Source organism: Lissotriton helveticus, chromosome 11 (genome assembly GCF_964261635.1).
Source record: "Lissotriton helveticus chromosome 11, aLisHel1.1, whole genome shotgun sequence".
Taxonomy (NCBI): Eukaryota; Metazoa; Chordata; class Amphibia; order Caudata; family Salamandridae; genus Lissotriton; species Lissotriton helveticus.
Window position 1 is genome coordinate 467,224,240 of NC_136072.1, and position 19,652 is coordinate 467,243,891.

Consider the following 19,652-nt stretch of genomic DNA (forward strand, 5'->3'; position numbering starts at 1 on the left):
CGCCCTTGCCAAAGGCATCAGCAAATAGCCTCAGGTAACGATAGATGGTGGGCTTACTCTGTCAACCCATATTGGAGAGGTTGTCTCTCAGTGCATTTTCCTTTTGAAAATCTTCAGGAAATGATTTGCCGTCCTCTCCACTGAAGCCTCAAAACATTAATCATAGCCACTATTCTATCCAGGCTAAATTATTCTGACTCCATCTATGCTGGCCTTCCAAACAGCACTATTAAAAATCTTAAAGTAGCACAAGTGAGGCCTCATTTACAGACTGCCTTATAAGTCCTATGTTACACCTCTATTGGCTTTCCATTCTGTGGAAGATGCACTTTAAGACCTGTTTCACTACCTCTAATGACACAAAAGAACTGGCTTCCTGGTTTCTATCAAATAAAATTAGGAAATATACCCCTTCTTGTATCCTAAGATCATCCAATTCCAATCTCTTAGAGACCCCCAGATATCTGAAGAAATGTCTGGGTGGTTGGAGCTTTTCTGTTCAGGCACAGACCTTTTGGAATTCTCTTCCTGATCATTTGCATTCAGAAGGTCCCCTGTTTAGAGCAAAAGAATTGACACAGTAAGCGGAAAAATAGATCAGTGGCCTCATAGTGGAGGATAGCTAATTCAAATGCCCTTCTAATCCACTACAGACACTAACAGTCGGACAGAATGAAAGAACTGCACCTACCAGATCAGTATAGGAAAAGAGTAAAAAGAATCATTCAGGTAGGCAAAACAATAGCAAACACATGCCTCAAATCTGCTTTAAACTCTGCAGAAATCCCACACAGACCGATGTCCGTGGGTTTCACACTCAGGAGGCATGTCTGGATCAAGGTTTTGGGGTTTAAACAGAAGGTGGTAGCCTCCATAATTAATATACCCTTCACTAAAGAGAACCTGTTTGGGACAGAAGTGGATGAGTTGCTTCAACATCAGGAAGGAGAATTACACAGCCAAGGCCATGGGTGCTGTGCAATTCAGGGGTGCCTTTAAAAGAGGTACAGTCCACACTAGGAGGGCGAGTGGCAGCATGGATCTTTCCATGCTCATAGAACACAAATACTGATAACACAACTCACCCTGTCCCAGGGATCTGGCACATGATGGCCGTTTCAACAACAACGAAGGAAGCCCTTTTGAAAGAGAGCATGAGGCAGGAGTCTGACTCCCAGAGAATCAAGACTGACCTTTCTTATGATACACTTCCAGGAGTCAGTAAACGTTTGAAGTGCAATCGGTACCAGTAGAACAAGCCACTATGACCATTGGGCAAGTCCTCCTTGTTTTAATTATGTGCATAAGTCTAAATTTCTGAAGGCTCCCTGCAACGCAACTCTGCATCTCCAATTAAGCCTGTAATCAGTTCTATGACTATGCTGGGGTTGTTCTGTGCATGAAAACACATAGAAACCGTCTTACCCCTTGTGGTAGTTCCTTACACCGGATGTATCCGAGACCTGCACTTTGCGGTTTCGCAAAAGCCTCAAAACTTTCCTGTTTCCTGCTTAATCGCATCTGAACTGGCCGGGGGTTAACTGGTGGAGTCTGGACAAGCGCTGGGATGCCCGAGGGTAACTACGCGCTATACAAAATTTTAAATAAATAAATGATGATACAACGCGTATCATCGCAACGCTGTATGTTACTTCGTGATCTTGACAACGCAAGTCGTTACATCAACTTACGCTGGAGGGCGCTGGACTTAGGAATAGTGTGAATTACTATTCCAACTCGAGTCTACGTACAGTAGGGAAGGTGTTGGAATAGTAATTCACACTATTCCTCAGTCTAGAGCGCCCTCCAGTGCAAGTCGATGTAATGACTTGCGTTGTCAAAACCACGATGTAACCATACCGCGTTGTAATGGTATTCGTGGTAAAAGATGTCTCCCCCTTACACCAACATATCCTTGTACAATTCACATAGTCATCTTGTGGTGTCCCAGGGACTGGAACTCATCTCCAATCTAGTGATACAACACCTCCAGGAGTCAGTAGAGAGTTGAAGTAAGTACTCCATTTAGACACAGAGGACCACAGTTGGTACTCCCTTTCCACCAGCCAACAACTGACTCAAAATAGAACTCAGCTGAGTCACAGTACAAAAGAACAATAGAACACAAGTCCTGTAACATTCTAGGTTTAAAGGTACAAGCACATTTACCATACTTAAACAGTGAACACAGATTCAACTACCTCCAAGTGACTTTGTAGAAGGGGACCCCCAATAGCTAACACCAATAGGTGGTAAAATAAGAGGTTTCCTGCAAGAGTGGCAAAAACACCTCAACAAAAGGGTACTAAATTCATACAATTCTTGTTATGACATAGAATTGGAACACAAATCACTAAAATTAAGGAAAAGGTTTTAGAAAGGAAGTTAACTCAAGCTCCTACGGCAATAAGTAGAGGTGTTGGCACAAAAGCAGGCCATAAAGGAAGTCTGTCATGTGGAACACAGTAAAGAAATGCACTCATATTTTCTGCTCCCAAAACAAGACCAAAAACTGAGGTCAGTCATCTGAAACTCCTCAACAAATATGTAAACACCCAAAATTTCAAAATTACCAGACTTCAGGAGGTCATACCCATACAAAAAGAAGGAGATTACATCACAACAAGACCTCGTTTCATATATTGATGAACAACAAGCACCGAAAATATGTCCATGTTGTGGGGCTTAACAAGTGTGCCTCTACCAGAAGGGACACTCTCTTTGACAGTGAGAACAGGCATGAAACTACTGTGCATTATGGCCTCTCATATACCACTGATCCTATTCTGCAGGTTGTCCAGGAGAGCAATTCAGCAGTACCCTTCACCCCCTGCCCTAGAAGAGGTGTGTTTTTTCTCAAATAAGGCAAAGATAGCTTAAGTACACGTACCAGTTATGAATCCCTAAATGTAAGTCTGGGTACCAAAGGCGAAAGAAATCTGAAGAAGACCATGCACAGGGGCTTTAGAGTGCATCTAACTTCATGGGGGAGGGGTAGATGTACCTACTGGTCTACGCCAGAGGTCTTTCTGAACCCAACTGTTAGATGGCAAAATTAGGCTTAGCGTATAAATCCTGAAATATGTTCACGCTTCAAAATTATTCCTACAGGTAAGTAACTATTTAATTCTGTTCTCTGATAGGCGCCTAATCCGGTGCCGCTTTGTATTCTTTGTCCTCATTTTTTTCTATCATTTTTCTCATCTTTTAAGGAGACTGTCTTGTAGATCTTTGTGCTTTAAGCCATCCAGATCCTGTCACAAACAGATCTTGGTGACAAATCTGTATTCCAACTGTGTCTTATGCCTCTATAAATCACAGGCTTCGCTACCATGTGATCCTTGTGCTCCTACGCACCCAAAAGGGGATCAGAGAAAGAGAGGCAAAACTCATTTTGTCCTTCTCAAGGGAAACCCCTGATTGCCTTAGGTTGATCAGAATTCGTTTATTAGTATTTAAATTCATGAGAGTGTGCCTGTAAGATCTCTCCTGACCTTCTTTGACTGATTGCATTTTGTATTGTCCTAGTGCCACAGGCACAACCGCTAATGTGACTACTGCCATGATCTCTGCATCAAAACTTGAATTGGCACTCTGATCAGTTGAACACTTAATAGGGCCTAATTCTAGCACATTGCATGCATTCAGTAGTGGTTAGTGCCATCCAGACTCTTAACAGGCCATTCTTTCAGACTTCCATGCCCTCATTTGACAGTTCACTCAGGTGTCTTTTTTGAGCCACATTGTGGTCTGACTGGGAGACTTTATATTCAAATAATTTATGGCTCCTGGAAGAATGGATTTTTACATATATTTTGTGGATGAGAGGATTTTCAAATTAGCCAAATAGGGCTTTCTCCCTCAGCTGTAAGGAAAGCGGATTGCTAACAGACAACATCTAAGCTATGTTTTTCCTGATGAAAAAAAGGGGTGTTGTGCAAAACTACTGTGAGGAGGTCTGGGTTTAGGCCAAAGACAAACAGTTTAGTCTGCCAGCAGTTGATTTATTGGGGAAAGACGAGCACAATAGCAGACATTGTCAGTATGATGCGTTGTGCACCAATCAAATGTGTAAACTCTCGTACAGGAAGTGGTTGACCAGACATTCCTGACCTGGGAAATACCAGAGATCAATATATTTGCAACCAGTACAAACAGACAATGTAACCTGCATTGCTCGCTCAAATTCCCACAGTAGAAATACATGAATTCCAGGGAGCTACCATTTTTACTAAGGGTTAGACCTCTGTTCATGTGGTCCTGGTAAATGAATTGCTTGCTTTCTTTCCTCAGCTTGCCCCTTTCATGTACCAGGAGTTACATAGGCTATATCCTTGGGGGCACTTACCCACTGTATTCAAAAGAGATTGCCTTTGTCGTAGGTTTTGATGGAAAAGAGCCAGGGAATAAATCATCTCTAGATGCATTTTTTCACAGTGAGACATTGTCATGAGCTAGTAGGCAAATCCTTTCCAGATGGGCTTCAGATTTACTCTACTGAGGGGTTGGGACATCTTTGTCTTTGCTGTACTGTCCCAATTCGAAAGATCTTTCAGTACAATACTATGCATCTATACATTTGTTTACTGAACCCTATTATTAGGTGAGGGCAAAAGGGAGCATGATAAATTTAACAGGGCAGTACTTAAGTCCTTTCTACTATAGCTTTAGGTGTGCATACTGTCAGCCCTCTTCCTTCAGGGATGTTTTGTCAGTAGATTAAGAAGGATTCTGTGGGAGTGAAGATCCTTTAAAAGAAGAACTTTTGTGGCTTGAATATTTTTCTTTTTGATGAATGGCTCCACCTCAGCAGATTCCTTACTTCCCTCCCCCCTGCACTCTCAAGTTTTTAAAATGATTCTTTCCTGTTTTTATTACTTTTGGCTCCCTCTTCTACACTACTAGCCTGTAGGGGGGTTGAAGATTAAACAAGCAGAACTCATGAAACAAACCTCTGAGCTGACTTTTATACTCTCAGCATCATTTCTGATGAGGTTCTGTGGCTTCATGGCCAACGCTGTTCAGCCCCACCTGGAACTAGTGACTTGAAATTGGTGGAACAAATGTCTGCATCCCAGTCTTGCTCCTGGGTAGAGCCCTAAGTAATGGATGTGTAAGAACTGCATCATCCATCAGAAAGAACATTACTGAAGGTAAGTAGCATGTTGTTTGGTTATACTGTCTAACTGTTTTTCTGTTTTTTTTTAGGACTTGGGGGTGACCAAAGTAGGTCACATGAAAAGAATTTTACACGGCGTCAAGGATCTGAACCGGAATCCTCCTGTCAGCGAGGCATAGCTTCTGTTTTTACCTCTTGCATCTTCAGGTCCTCCTCTGAAACTCTGCAGTGAATCCCATACAACGTTAAACAATATGCCCATGCAGTGATGGATCTCTGTGATGAGAGCGGCGTCTACATATCACCCGTGGCGAGTTGGCATCTTGTCTGAACAGTTACCAAGACAGATCTCTTGACCTTAAGAAGTTGTCCAAATTCATACACTGGTTCCTTTATTTGAAGGATCACTGCAAATAACTTCTTAATGAGGGAATAACTGCATCAGACAGCCATATGCAACAAGTGGACTCTGGTTCTGTTGATTATTGTAGCTAGTGTTCGTCCATCAGCTATGAGGCCTTGATAATGCGTTTGTAACTGGTCATAAGTGTTTCAAGAACTACACAGGACTTTTATTACACCCCATGTGCTCTTAAGCACACACCCATTTATTCACCTCGTTCTCTTAATGATGTTTCAAGGACATTTGCTCATAAGTGGCTCTGCTTAACCAGTGATTGCTGCATATTGTCAGGTGGAAACTGGTGTATCTACACAGGTGCTGCATATTTTACAGAAGTGGAATGTTAACTCAGACAATTTCTATCAATGAAAACATATTTTGTACAGAAAGTATGACTGCAAATCTCCACATTTCGTCATGAGGAAATAACTAATGAGAAAATGATAAGGTAGATGGGGTCACTCAGTGTTAGAAATCAGCAAAGCAGGCTGCCGAGACACCGGTGTTCAAAGAACAAATATTCATTTCAGGTGGATGGAATATCATTGGAACTGTAGAATAGCCGGGACTTCACTTGGTACGGTTCCTTTCTTTCAATAATTAAGGCTGGACAGAGTCATTCTGTCTTGGTGTTGTGACTAACCACATTTTGCCATCCCAGTTTTACTCTTTTGTAGAAAGAGTAAGAAATGTCTCAGTTCAGTTTTTATCGGTTAATGAAGGTTCTTTCTTGTGTTTACTTGAACGCTAGTGTATACTTCCTTTTCATTGTGTCCCTTCTTAACTTGAGACCTTGTGTTGCTGTATCTCTTCTGGTTCGCCCAGTGTGTTGTGAATTTCATAAGTTGGAGTTGGTAGCTCTGGATTTGATTTTATCTGGATGTGCCACCTACATGTGCTGCCGATCAATAATTTTGTCATAGGATTGTAAAATATAAGAGTCTTAGAAGTCTAAAATGGGCAGAAATATTGAGGTAGCATTAATCGGCCTCCGTTGCTTTCCTTGCCAACCTCATGATCTTAGAAGTCTTTAATCTAGAACACAAGTCCTGCTTAAATAAGACAAAAATGTCCTGTCAGGTGTGGGATGTGAGGTTGCCCTTCTTCCATGTTTGAAGATTGCAGCAGCAAGCAAAGATCATATAACAGTTACACACAACGTCAGTGAAATAATATTTAAAAACATGCTCTTTTTTGTGAATTGACATAAAATTGCTAATCTAGTCTTCTCTGAAAAGGAAGAACTTTACATCTAAATTGGTGTGACTGAGGAGAGATGAACTGTTTAAATTTCATACCAGGAGAGATGGAGGCTTATGTTCTCCTATGTGAGATGGACAGTATCGGAAGGTGTGAGAAGGATGTAAAAAGGTGTTCAAAACCTACTGTGTTTGTCGATGGTCCTACTAGTCAAACTTATCTGACCATGGAGGGATGAGTTGAAATGTCACCGGATACATGAGCTCAGCCCTATAATAGGTCTATAATAGGTATTTTATTTCTCATTTACTATCCAGCATGGTAGGCCCTGGAATATTCCACCCTCCTCTCACTAATCTCAATAGAGGTAATTGTCCATGTCTATCAGCTGACACCCTTTAGCAGATAGGATCATAAAAGGTGCTTGTCTTTTAGTGAAAAGTTATTTTCAGGCTTTTTAAGGATAGCACATAAAATATTTGTGAGAAGAAGCAGATATCTAAGCAAAAAGTATTAAAGCATAACACATGATAGGACTCCAATGTCTGGAAAACAAATAGGGTGAGGCAAAGATGGCTTCTGCTGCCATGGTGTCCTTTAAAGTGCTCCATGATTCCATTTTATTTTAACTTGTGCATTTGCGGGACTTTATGGTATTGTGGAAGTGTGATCCATTCTACACTTTACTCATTTATTAGTTTGTCAGGCACTAGCCTACAAACCATAAACACATTTATGCAATAGTATATAATTAAAATGTAACTTCTTACATACAAAGCAGTCAAAACACAGTTACACAATCAGTGCAAGAAATGTAAGATGCAGAAAACTCTAAAATGGGCATCTTGTAGGTCTTACTCCAACTCAGTGTTATACCATATTGCCATTCTTCTCAATAGCAGTTAGTGACCAACATGAGTTTAATCACTGAAATTGATCATCATGCCGTGTACGACCTAGAGTGCAAGAAAAACAAGCTAATGTTAAATCTAAAAGACAGGAATAGGGAATTGTAAACACTTCTCGAAAGCACACCCTTTCAAATACCAATATATGCTGCACTTTTGTCGAAGAGCACATTTGCAGGCCATGGCACAGCATATGTTCATGCGACATTTTAATCATTCCATGTTTAGGAAAGCACAGTTTTGTGCTTTTGTTTACTGGTAACATATTTCATCCAAAAAATGTAAGCTACTTTATGAATCATCTTAAAAATTGAGCAGTATCAGGGGTCTTTTACGGTGGTTATGAGAAGTTCTGATGCATTCATTATTGCTAAGCCCCAGGAGCAAACCAACACTGATCCTGCCTCACCATTGATAGAGAAGTGCACATGCACTCATTTACTGTCTCGTAGCGTATCTCTGTACCTGTGACTATTCATTTACATATGAGCCCTGCTTGCATTTAGACTGTTCAGTCTGTATGAACTTGCACATTTGAACTGTTCTTTATAGGGTAAAAGATTGTATGTGCCATTGCACACATTTTAATGTGCCTGCCTTACAAAAACACAAACAGCATACCAGTGCATGATCTTTGCCAGTTGGTTCTGTGCCACTACTGTACATAAGCACCATAGTGGTTTCTCTCCGACGCCTAGAGTAGGTACATTTTATAAAACTGGGGTGAAATAGAGAGACAAGCTTCTCTTACCAATTCTAGCTTGCCTCAAACCTTCTCTGGAAAAGACCTTCCACCCTGCTAGCAGGGCGATCATGCTCCTTGCTAAGTCAAGGAATCCCTTTCCTTGTAGAAAGGAGCCATAATTTACTGTGCTGGCTTCAGAGCTTAGGAACTAAGGGTTTTATGTAGAGGTTGACGGACAGGATTCTCCGTCAAAACATGGTAGATTTTCCGTCTGCTGTACCAGTGCATTACAGTCTATGGCAATACGGAGGACGGGTTATCTGCCACCTTTTGCCAGAGTATCCTGTCCGCCAGACGCTAGATATGGCCCTAAGAAGGCTTGGCCTGCGTTAGAGGTGCTAGGTCTGATTTTGCAATGTTAAAAACTGTCATATTGTTCATGTCTGGGTCACTGATATACATTAATCGGAGAGGACACCTGAACAGAGTAGAGCCTCGAATTTCAGGAGTGCCTGTGCGAGAGTAGGAGAGGAGATTCAAATATATTAGTTTGCAGTGGACCAAAAACCGATTACTCCGGTCTGAGATATGAAGGTCCCTGACAGAAGAAGATTGATGAGGCAGAAATTCCACTGTAGTATTCAAGAGGTACAACCTTATTTAAGTTTTTGTGCAGCCAGGACGTCCACGATAGCAACTAGACTGCTGAACCATTTCAGTTACATTAATAGGTAGGGTACTGACCCTACATGCTTGGGCTGGTGGTTGTATGCTCCAGCAGGGTCCTATTGCCTCAGGCTCACATCCTTGAATCTTTCTCATCTAGCACTGCCCGTTCAGTCCTCAGTCACCCTCTCCACCTCATCCCGAGTTTCCAACAGCATCTCCAACCTCCATAACATTACTTTGGCTGTGAGTCTGCCACAAAGACACAGTTGAAAAGCAAACCTCCGTACAATTCAGTAGAAAAAAAACCTCACTGAATATGCAGAAAAGCAAGCAGTTGAGGAAAGAAATAGGAAACCTATGATCCACTGTGGACCAGGGAGTGGACAAGCAGCAGACTATCCTATAAATGCCCTAATACCCACTTGGAAGGAATCCTTAGTTTCCACTCAAATCAGTATTGCAAGGCTAACGGTACTGCAGGCTGTGTTCCTGCATTGCATTCTGGTTGCAAATTCTCCAGGTCAAACCTGGAGGAGTTGTGAACTGGAATTAGAAGTTAGCAAGCCTAAATTTATGAGATTGCACCATTTTCGGCATGTTATTCTCTGTTCCAAAGTAGCCTAGAGAGGTTAATGTAGAATTCACTGAAAATAATACAAATAAGAACTACCACAGGAGGTGTAATGGAGGTCTAAGATTTCAAATAGAATGTTAAACTCTCTTGAGAGGATGTGAATCACGAAGCTGGTCAGAGACCGCAATGAATGACTAGCTCCAGGACCAATAGGGATGGGACTCTTTGTCATTCATTTGCTGGGACCTTTCAAAGAGTGTCTTGTTCTGGGGCCCTTCTGCCGAAATGGGATTTTGTTTTCCTGTCCACTAGATGGAAGTTGAACCAATGATTTCATTTCAGGTACCTTCTTGTGGAGGCTGCACTGTGTACTGAAATACACAACTAATTCCATGTGCACTCATTGAACCCTTTCTCTATTTTGCTTAGTCTTAGTCCGTATTTAAATAATTTCTTTTGTTATTATTTATGCCTCATTGATGAAAATGAAAGACTGTGTTTACACTGTAGGCTTTGCCTTGTAAGTATTGTTTTTACTGTAAAAAAAAGGAGATAAATAAATAAGTGTATTTCTTCTGTTTTTCCTGAAGTGACCGGTTTAAAATCCCCATGTTGACTCTGAACAGAACACTCCAGGGGCTGTATTACAGAAAGTGCTCCCAGAGAACTTTGGTATTACAGAAGGGGTTGCAGATGCTTGTGCGACTTTTGTTATACTCCTAGCCCTGGTGCACATTCAGCGCTATTGTGAGAGGACGTTCCCTCATTTGTATGGGGCTACACTCTCACTTTGACTCTGCGCCCACACCGTACTGTGGACGCAGGTGCAGAGGCAAACATGCCCTTAGAAGGCACACTGACATTGTGCCTCAAAAAGATGGCACACTCTCATTGCCGCCCTCCCCCCAGACCAGCTATCTGAAGGAGTGAAAGGGGGTCCCATGGAACCCCTGACATCCCCCTGCATGCAGGTGCAGTCACTCACTGTACCCACCAGCAAGGGGATCTCTACTCCCTCTTCAAAGTGTAGGCGGGTTGCCACTTGCAGTGTGAAACACAGAGCGGCTTTGAAGCAATATAAAAAGGTTTTTCCTTCAAACATAATTTTGCCTCCCAACTATTTTTATAAAAATCTCTACTTTAGCATGTTATGAGACGCAGAGTTTTTAGTACTCTTTTTATTGGTTTTAGTCATATATACTGAACAGTATGGCCTTCACCTATGAGGTGTGCAAAATTGTATTCTATCTCTGGGAAAAAGTTAGCATTGCCAAAGGTGGGTGTACGCGAGGTTCGGTTGTATTTTCTGTATTCTTTTTTTTAGTAATGCACGGTCAGAGGGTCATCTTAGTTATTTTACAGCACCTTTCACTTTCAAGTCGATCAATATCTCACATGTTTCCCACTGTTTCACTCCCCTGTCTCTTCTTCTGAATAGGCCTCTTTCTACACTGCTAAGCATTCTTTAAACTTTATCCCATTATTCTTCGGCGTTAAGTTGAAGGTGCTAAGCCTTAACATCCAGTTCTCTATCAGATACCCAGTTCACACGTACAAGACCTGAACCTTCTCAATGGCTTCTTTGGCCAAAAGAGCCTTCACTTCCCGTTGCAAAACCGGCGTGTGTTACTCCATCAGGCTCAGAGTCAGAGACCATTTAGGCACTCCTCTGCTGGTGTCGATGAGAAAGTAACAGCGCAAAGTGTAGAACCTGATGTTGGTTCAAGAGGCACAGATATTGCAGAGGGTGAATCCGCTGTTAGGACAAGAATTGTGACGTTAGCGATCATACCTGCAATTAGTGTCTGCAGTTGTAGTGGATGAGATGGAAAGCTTCTGATGTTTTGGACTGGCTTAAAGAATTAGCATACTTTACTGATATGAAAACTGAGGCCATTGTCATATTTTAGGTCTTTGCCCTCTTAACTCCTTTCTGAGGAAGAACAAATTCTAGAAGCTCATGTTGACCAAGGTCTTGTCTGCCATGGTGTCCAGAGACTGGATGGTAGCGTTGGTGTTTCCATATTCCCATCCTGCAGGCTCACAGGCGTTACCTGCAATTCTTGGTGGGCGAGGAGCATTTACACTATGTGGTGCCACCCTTTGGCCTCACCAGTGCCCTTCAGGTGCATGAAAGTGTGTACAAGTCTTCCCTTACATTGAGGACTGGCTGTTGAAGGCAAATTCACCCTTGGCAGTGGTAGACCACCTCCTGACAATAGTGAAATTTCTAACATCATCCCACAGGGCAGAGTGCCTGGAGCATCTAATAAATTACAGCCAGATTTTGTAGGCGATGGCAACAGATCTGCAGTGGTGGCTGCTACTCTGTGATTGGACTAGTGCCAGATGCCTCTCCTTACCCTACGTACAGCTTTCGGTGGTCACAAATGCATCACTGCTAGACTGGGGTGGCCATCTGGGGGAAGTGCAGATCAGAGGATTCTAGTCTCCTGTTGAAACTCGCATCCACATCAATTTGTTGGCACTGCAAATCATCTTCTTGGCTTGAAGGACTTTCTACCATTCATCAAGGGGAGGGTAATACAGTTACTCACAGACAACACCCCGCCATGTAATACTGCAATAAGAACAGTGGCGTGCATTCTTGGGTCCAAGGGCAGGAGGCTCTGCACCTCTAGAAGTATCTAACTCACCTGGGCATTTCTCTGGTTGTGAACCACCTGGCGGAACCTAAACGCCTAGCGTATCACAAATGGCAGTTAAATCTGCATGTGACACAGGGCATTCTCTACCACAGAGAACTCTAGCTCAAATTTTTTGCCACTACCAAAAAGCTGCAATGCTGGCACTTTAGTTCCCAAGAAGGCTCTCTTTTGAAGGCACATTCTGCCTCCAGTGGACCACAGGTCATCCTGGTGGCTCTGGATTGGGCCAGGATGGTGTTATAATCAGACCTCCTGGCCATGAGCATCTGTGCTGCGATCAAGTTACCGTTTTGGAAAGATCTTCTGTTGCAGCAAGAAGGTAGGGTCCTGCATCCGGGACTCCGCAGTCTGCAGCTCCATACTTGGAAATCAAGGGACGGCAGGCTAGTCTTCCATCTTCCTTCCAAAATTGTTGATGTGATTTTGGCAGCCGGGTATCCATCAACTAAATAAGTGTACCATGGGTGCTGGGATAAGGTTTTGGATTGATATGGCACCAGTCAGTTTGACCTGCTTCAAGTAAAGGTGCCTGAAGTGCTATTACCTGTTTTGTTACTGGCCAAGCAAGGACGTGCACTGGGCACTGTTAAAGGGTATTTTTTGGGTCCTTCAGCTTTTTTGAGGTTGCAGGATCACCCTTAAATCTTCTGGTGCGATGAGATTTCTTAAAGGCTCACAACACATCTTATCTATGCCATTTTGATTCCAATTTAGTTCTTAATGTATTGATCTGTACCAGTTTTGAGCCTATGTGCAGCTACTACACCTCTTGGCCCTGAGAATGTTTCTTCTCGTTGCGATGAAGTCAGCTCGTCATTTGATTATGAAGGCTCTCTCAGTGCTGTTGCTTTATTCTACTTTCTTCCTCAATAAACTGGTGTTGAGACCTCGAGCTGGAGGGCTGCCGAAGGTAGTAACATCTTTCTATGTCAGCAGGCGATCATTCGTCCCAACTTTTTTGTACCCACAAAAGAGGAGACTACATTATTTGGATCCTAAGGTTGCCCTCAGTTTCAACATTGATCATACCAAGGATTAACTGTTTGTGGGCTTCTCAAGGAGAGCAGAAAAGAACCATTTCTATGTTGATTGTTCTCTGTATATATTTCTGCCATGCGCTAGGCAAGAAGCAGCCACCTGCAGCATTGTGGGCTCACTCCACTGAAACTAAGGCTGCTACTACTGCACTGACATGCAGCGAGCCTGTCCTGGATATCTGCCTGGCTGCTATGTGGGCATCAGTGCCTACATTCACATAGCACTATTGCCTTTACAGTCAGGTCTGTCAGGATGGGAATTTTGCTCATTCAGTCCTGCGGGACTTTTTGATTTGAGCCATTCGATAGACCCTCCTCTGGGGAAGGTACTGCTTTGGTATCTATTCACAAGGTGAGGAATTTTTGATAAGAAGTATCCAATCTTCGATAACGCTCTCTCTGGTGGATACTCTAACACACAATCATCACCTAGCCTTCAACCTCCCCATCCTGTCGAAAGGACTCTTTCTCCATCCAAAAAGGTCCCAACCTAAAGATCTAAAGACTGGTAAAGCCGATTTGCTGATGGGCGCAGACAAGCCTTAAAAAGCAACTGATGTCAGTGTGTCTGGGTGGCATTTATATTCTACCCTGCTCATCACTTTTGGAATGGAATGGTTCGGAGACGAATTATGCCACCTATCGGGGCACAGGACTACTGCTTTTAAGTTTCTAGAGGCAGCCTGGGGGAATATTCACAAGGTGAGGAATCTATTGTTAGAAAGAGTATCCACCGGAAAAAGTGTTACAAAAGGTAAGTTTGTTCTCCTAAGTACCTGGTCACCAATGTGCACACCCTTGGTCCTATAGCTAGCAACTTAGTGCACTTCTCAGGTCCAATCTATGAAGTCTTTCTTCATCCTCGTAAGGATGCAGAGAAGGGAAAAACATTGGTAAAGTAATAGCCTCTGCAGACGAAAATGAGAAACTACATTTTTACAGTAGTGCACCCCTTCTGGAACCTGTCATTTGATTCATGTACATATTGAATTTGCGCGGTATTGGTGAAGCAGCATAGCAAATCTAGAATCACAACCATGTACAATCCTTGTGGCTATAATGAAGAAATCCAGAGTTTGGATTCTCTTTTCTTTTGAGTTGGATGAGGGTACACAACGTGCAAGTAAAAATTAGCCTTCTAATGGGCACATTTCTTCCACCAATAAACCATTTACTATTCTGTTGTGATCTGCTATTGATGAGTCGCTGGTTTATATTAATTTTATGCTCGCAATTTTATTCAAATTTAACACGGTGTAGCAGTAGGAGCCTGATGAAGATATTCTTTTTATTTTGGAAGGCGAACTGGAAAGCCGGCATTCTACTCTACCATTGTTGCTTGTGTATTGGATTGCCATTATTTAAGACTCCAGTTTTGGTGATAGCAGCTGTTCCAGACTTGACAAAAATATAACTCGCCAAAAAATGCCCCTCTTTGCCTTGATGCTGTGCCCCGAAGAAACGAATATCTGATAGTGACATGTAGCTGCAGATTTCTTACCTTAGAATTTCCCAGGCATCAGGCTGGATCGGGAATACTTTTGCATGAGCAATACCCTTGTGTGCCGGTAGGTGGCATCAGTCAGCTCTGCATAACGTCAAAGGCATCATCCGCTCCAGAAGTGACATCCTCATCACCCATAAAGGCACCACCTTTGCACCCTGATGTCAGTTATTTTCTTTCTGCGCTCAGCTAGTGCAGATCTGTGAAGAGATCTACCCTCTGTTACTTTTTGACAGGCTTTTCTTAACGTTTTGTCAACAATTTGTGGTGTGTAGGTTTTTCCACAGTGTCGAAAAAGACTTCTGGATTCACACCGTGCAGTGCCTGCCATGTCGGTGACGGATCCACACTTAATTTGTCTCTGGTGCCTGGAGCGCGACTTCCAGGCCATGGTTCCGAAGGCTTTAAGGGAGTGGTCCCTACAGCTGCTTGCGGCCCGGCTCTCGGCTCCACGCCGTTTGCCCTGGAGGTCTCGTTCCCGGTCGAGAGGAAGTCTGAAGTCCTTGTCCTCCATTGTCGGGTCGTTCAGGTAAGAGGCATAAGAAACACAAGAAGTCGAAGTGTGCTTCAACTTCTCCCTTTCTGACGTAGCAGACGAGTCTCAACACTCTAGGCCTCGTTCTGCGGAAACTGCACCCGAGTCAGCTTTGCGCTTCCCTGCCTTTCCAAGAGCCGGAGTGGCCCCCCACCAGGCTTAAAGAATTCTGTGACACCATGTGCCTCATATTTGGAGGACCTGACCCTCCCAGTGCGCCTTTGGGCCTCGGAGGCTCCACTGGGCTACACGCCGGCGGCTCCTACGCCCGTGCCGATACCCCCAATGGATCCGGTGGTGGATCCGGACAAACTCCGGTCGCATCACTACGACCTTCCCCAGCACCGGCCCCTGCGCCGAGACTCCCAACGCCGCCAGTCCCATTATTGTCCTCGACGACCTGGAACTAGACCAAAGTCTACTGACGTCTATCCCGGTGCTGACTACACCCTTAGGTCCTAGGTTGGTTCCTCAGCCTTATTTTGAAGGGCTAAGAATGGAGGAAGTTTGGAAGGGGTAGCTGGACCCTTTACAAAGCCAGCCTGAGCATGAAATGGACTGATAGGATTTGGCTGAGGCCATTGGACTGGATACCTCTCCAGACTCTGGCCTGCTTTCTCCCCCTACCGTGGCCACAGAGGAGGGAGCTTCATGTGCTATGGTGGTGATAAGGATAGCTAAGGACCTGGACCTTCAGCCCCCTTCGGTGGAAGTCAAGATGAACATCTTGACAGAGGTCTTGCAGCTGCTTGTCTCCTCCTCGGAACCCCTCCTGCCTTTCAACGAGGCCTTGACTGATGTCCTTGCGGGAACCTGACCCACAGGGGCTCCTGTGAATAGGGCAGTTGCCCACCTCCATTGCCCTGCAACGGGAGACCCAAAGTTCCTTAACAACCACCCTACTCCCTAGATTTTGGTGATCTAAGTCTCTACCTCACAAGGCACATTCCCCTCCTCACCCCCAGACAGGGAATCCAAGAGGCTTGATTGTTGGGTCAAGACATTTTATTTCTTCTGCCAGCCTTGCATTGTGGTCAGTGAACACTGCATGCTTTTAAAGCATTAGGCCTACTCTTTGTGGGAAACAGCTGTGGAAGTGCTACCTCAGGTCCCAGAGGAGGTCCGGGCCATTCTTTCCCAAGCATCATCAAATGTGAGAAATGGGGCAAAGTTCACCATTCATTTTGGGCTTGACACCACTGACTCACTGGGCAGAGCGATATAATCGACAGTGGTTATTCGACAAATGGCTTAGCTGAGAACTTCTTGCTTTTCTGGGGATCCCCAGACTTCCCTTATGGACATGCCCGTTAATGCCACCCGTCCCTTCGGAGGCCAGGCGGGCATGGCCGTCAATCACTTTAGAGGCTCCCGGGCTACGGCCAAGTCCTTGGACCTCTCAGTGGCAACCCTTCCTCAAAAAGGAAAAGTTTAAAATGCTCACTCTGGTTCACGTTCTGTCTGCCCCTGGGACTGGATGGTAGCGTTGGCCGCCTATTTTCACATTCCCGTCCTGCCTGCCCATCGGCATGTGTGGTTCATTGTAGGGCACGAGCACTTTCAATTCACATTGCTCCCCTTTAGCCTTACCAGCGCCCCTTGGGTGTTAACCAAGGTGATGGCAGGGGTTGCAGCTCATCTTCGCAGATCAGGGGTGCCAGTCTTTCCCTATCACGACAACTGTGCACTTACGATCATTTTCGGGGCTGCCAGGGTCATTAAGGCTCGTTTAGGAAGCATCTGCTCAGTGTTGCAGCCTGCCCGCCCCGGTCCGACTCGGTATCCAATACCGTTGAGCGGAGGGCGGGACAGGTAAGAGCCAGAGAGACACGCCCAGGCACTTCCTGAGAGTTGAGTCGAGCGGTTAGCGCTCTAGCCTCTAAGCACAAAGGCCTATTTAGCCACTTGTTGGCTCTAGCGCGCAGTGGTTGCGCGCAGGGGGGGCGCCTAAGTACGCGCCGAAGACGAGCCTAAGACCAGCCCGTCTGCGCCCGTCCAGGACGGGACCAGGGGCCTTGGGGGTAACTATGCACAATCTGTACAATCCTCTTTCCTCCAGGATAACCTACTCAGCACAGGTACTTCGGAACTTACATGTGAGACAAACACAGGATTGTGGTAAATATGATAACAACTCAGTGGAGGGTCCATTTTCCTGCATCCACTGTAGAGCCCAGTTTTCCACACAATTCCAGGTAACCTCTACTAAACAAAATATAACAGCCTATACTCCCTGCCCTAAAGTCAGGGAAAATGACATTAACACCCCTAATTTCACTGGAAGGAAAAACATCCTCTGCAATATAAGGTCACTACCCAAACATACATCTGAAGTATGGGACCTTATTTCCACCAACGAGCCAGATTTGTGTTTTATCACCGAAACTTGGCTTAAACCCCACTCGACCCCCTCTATTACATTAGCAATTCCAATTGGCTATAAAGTAATTAGGCTGGACCGCCCCACGAAAATAGGAGGAGGGATTGCGATTATTCATAAACAAGAAATCAACTGTACCATAGTAGCAGAATTAAGCACTCCGAATATTGAATTACTTATCTTCAAATCTGTCCTCTCCCCTAAACAAACCAGAATGGGTACCCTAGTGTACCGTCCACCAGGACCCAGCACGAACTTCTCAAATACGCTACTTGAGAATCTTGCACCTTATGTTTATGACAGAGATTTCTTATTAGTAGGAGATTTTAATATACACAGTGAACAGAAAGACTGTAAGGAAGCACAATCTATTTTAAATGACCTCTCCCTACTGGGGCTAACACAACGTAACGTGGGCCCAACACACCTGGCAGGGCATACCCTAGATCTAATATTAGCCAATGTTCTCACAGTCACCTGTCTACCTCCCACCCAAGTCAGCTGGACTGACCATTTTTTTTTTTTTTTTTTTTTTTTAAAACCTTTATTGTACAAAGAGTGCTCACAAATACGGGCCTACAACCCAACGGGCTGGCCACCACATAGTAGAAGCAAAATTCGCAATACAAGTTTGTCCACAGGATATGACAGCAAAAACACAGGGGATAAACCAAAAGCCATAGAGCAATCAGCAGGGACAGGATATTGGAAGGTTGATTTTCTTTTACGGGAACGGGGAGTACAGGATCATGATGGGCAGTGAGTCAAACAACAAGGGAGGGGCCGTGGTGAGCCGCGATCCGGCGATCATAAAAATACAGGAGAAGGCCAACACGAAGTAAACATATCGATAAATACAAGCACAATTGAAGTACCACAAGGAGAGGCAATGGCGTTCGCCGTCCAGCGCCCACCCACCACAGCAACAACCCGACTTAACAAACCTAAGTAAAAAGACCCCATCGTAAAAGCAATACGATACGCACCCCAACAAAAGGAAGGAAGTCCCCCATGAAGAGGGAGGGTAAGGAAAAAAAGGGGAAAAAGAAGGGACTCCTACCCACCCACGCGCCCCCCGGCGACAAAGCAGGAAAACAGAAACCGGTACACGGCATACATGAAAGGTCGATGACAGAACACATAGCGAACCATAATCACAATACGACCGGAAGATCAATGCATCAGAAACACCCCAGGGGGACACATGACGAGACAGGGTCCCGAAAAAGCGAATACTCAAGAGCCATAGAACAAAAAGGGGGGAGAAAAAAGGGGGGGGGGAAAGACCCCCCAAAGTGACAGACCCCCCCACCCACCCCTCAAGCCCACCCTGCACCCCTGCAGAAGGCTATGGCCTACCCCCCAGCAGCGTGCCTGTCGCCCTAAGTAGAACCCGAAGTATAGAAGAGCAAAGAAAAGACGGAAACAAAAGACAAAAACGGGGTAGGGGAAGGGAAAAAGGGAAAAGAACACACACGGGAGAGGGCCAAGAGACAGTATTATCTGCATCCACCCACCCGCCTGAGACAAAGGGCAGAGCCCTTGGGAAGTCAAAAAGTATCAGGATACATTCCAGGAGTACCATAAAGTCACATATAAGCATACCGTTACATGCCGATCATCCAACCAATACAAGACTACCGCACACAGAGGCAAATTTGTATCAACCCTGTCCTTGTCTGTCCAAAGTTGTAGCGGTCCGATCCACTGAGAACCAGACCGCGAAGAACCGAAGGCATAGAACAGGGAGATCAGACGGCAGTCCAGATAAGACACGTGGAGTAAAACACGGAAGATCCAGGAAAGTCATGGAACATCGCACACAATGCAGGCACAGTTTCAGGGACAGTTCAAAAGAGGCCGACCCAGCTGGGTTGGCACAGGAACCATGGCCGGTCGGTCGAGGCGAAAAGAGGCAGGAAGAGTCATCGAGTCCAGGCCAGACGGAATCCGGTCCCCGGACCAGCGG

The 19,652-nt window shown here is 44.6% G+C and overlaps 1 protein-coding gene and 1 long non-coding RNA gene across 7 annotated transcripts in view; one reads left to right on the top strand and one right to left on the bottom strand.

Annotated features, from left to right (window-relative positions):
• DGKD (diacylglycerol kinase delta) overlaps positions 1 to 19,652 on the top strand; it is a 977,235-nt gene that overhangs the window by 911,082 nt on the left and 46,501 nt on the right. For 5 of the 6 annotated variants that reach the window (XM_078666032.1, XM_078666031.1, XM_078666035.1 and 2 more), the window contains one exon: positions 5,209 to 10,138. The exons of the other annotated variant lie outside the window; for it this stretch is intronic. In XM_078666032.1, the coding sequence (XP_078522158.1) occupies positions 5,209 to 5,298 (90 nt within the window). In that variant the 3' untranslated portion in view covers positions 5,299 to 10,138. Of the gene's footprint in view, positions 1 to 5,208; positions 10,139 to 19,652 lie in introns of those variants that run through there. 6 annotated transcript variants of the gene reach the window in all.
• Positions 1 to 19,652, bottom strand: part of LOC144791361 (uncharacterized) — a 113,363-nt gene that overhangs the window by 19,647 nt on the left and 74,064 nt on the right. The window lies entirely within an intron of this gene.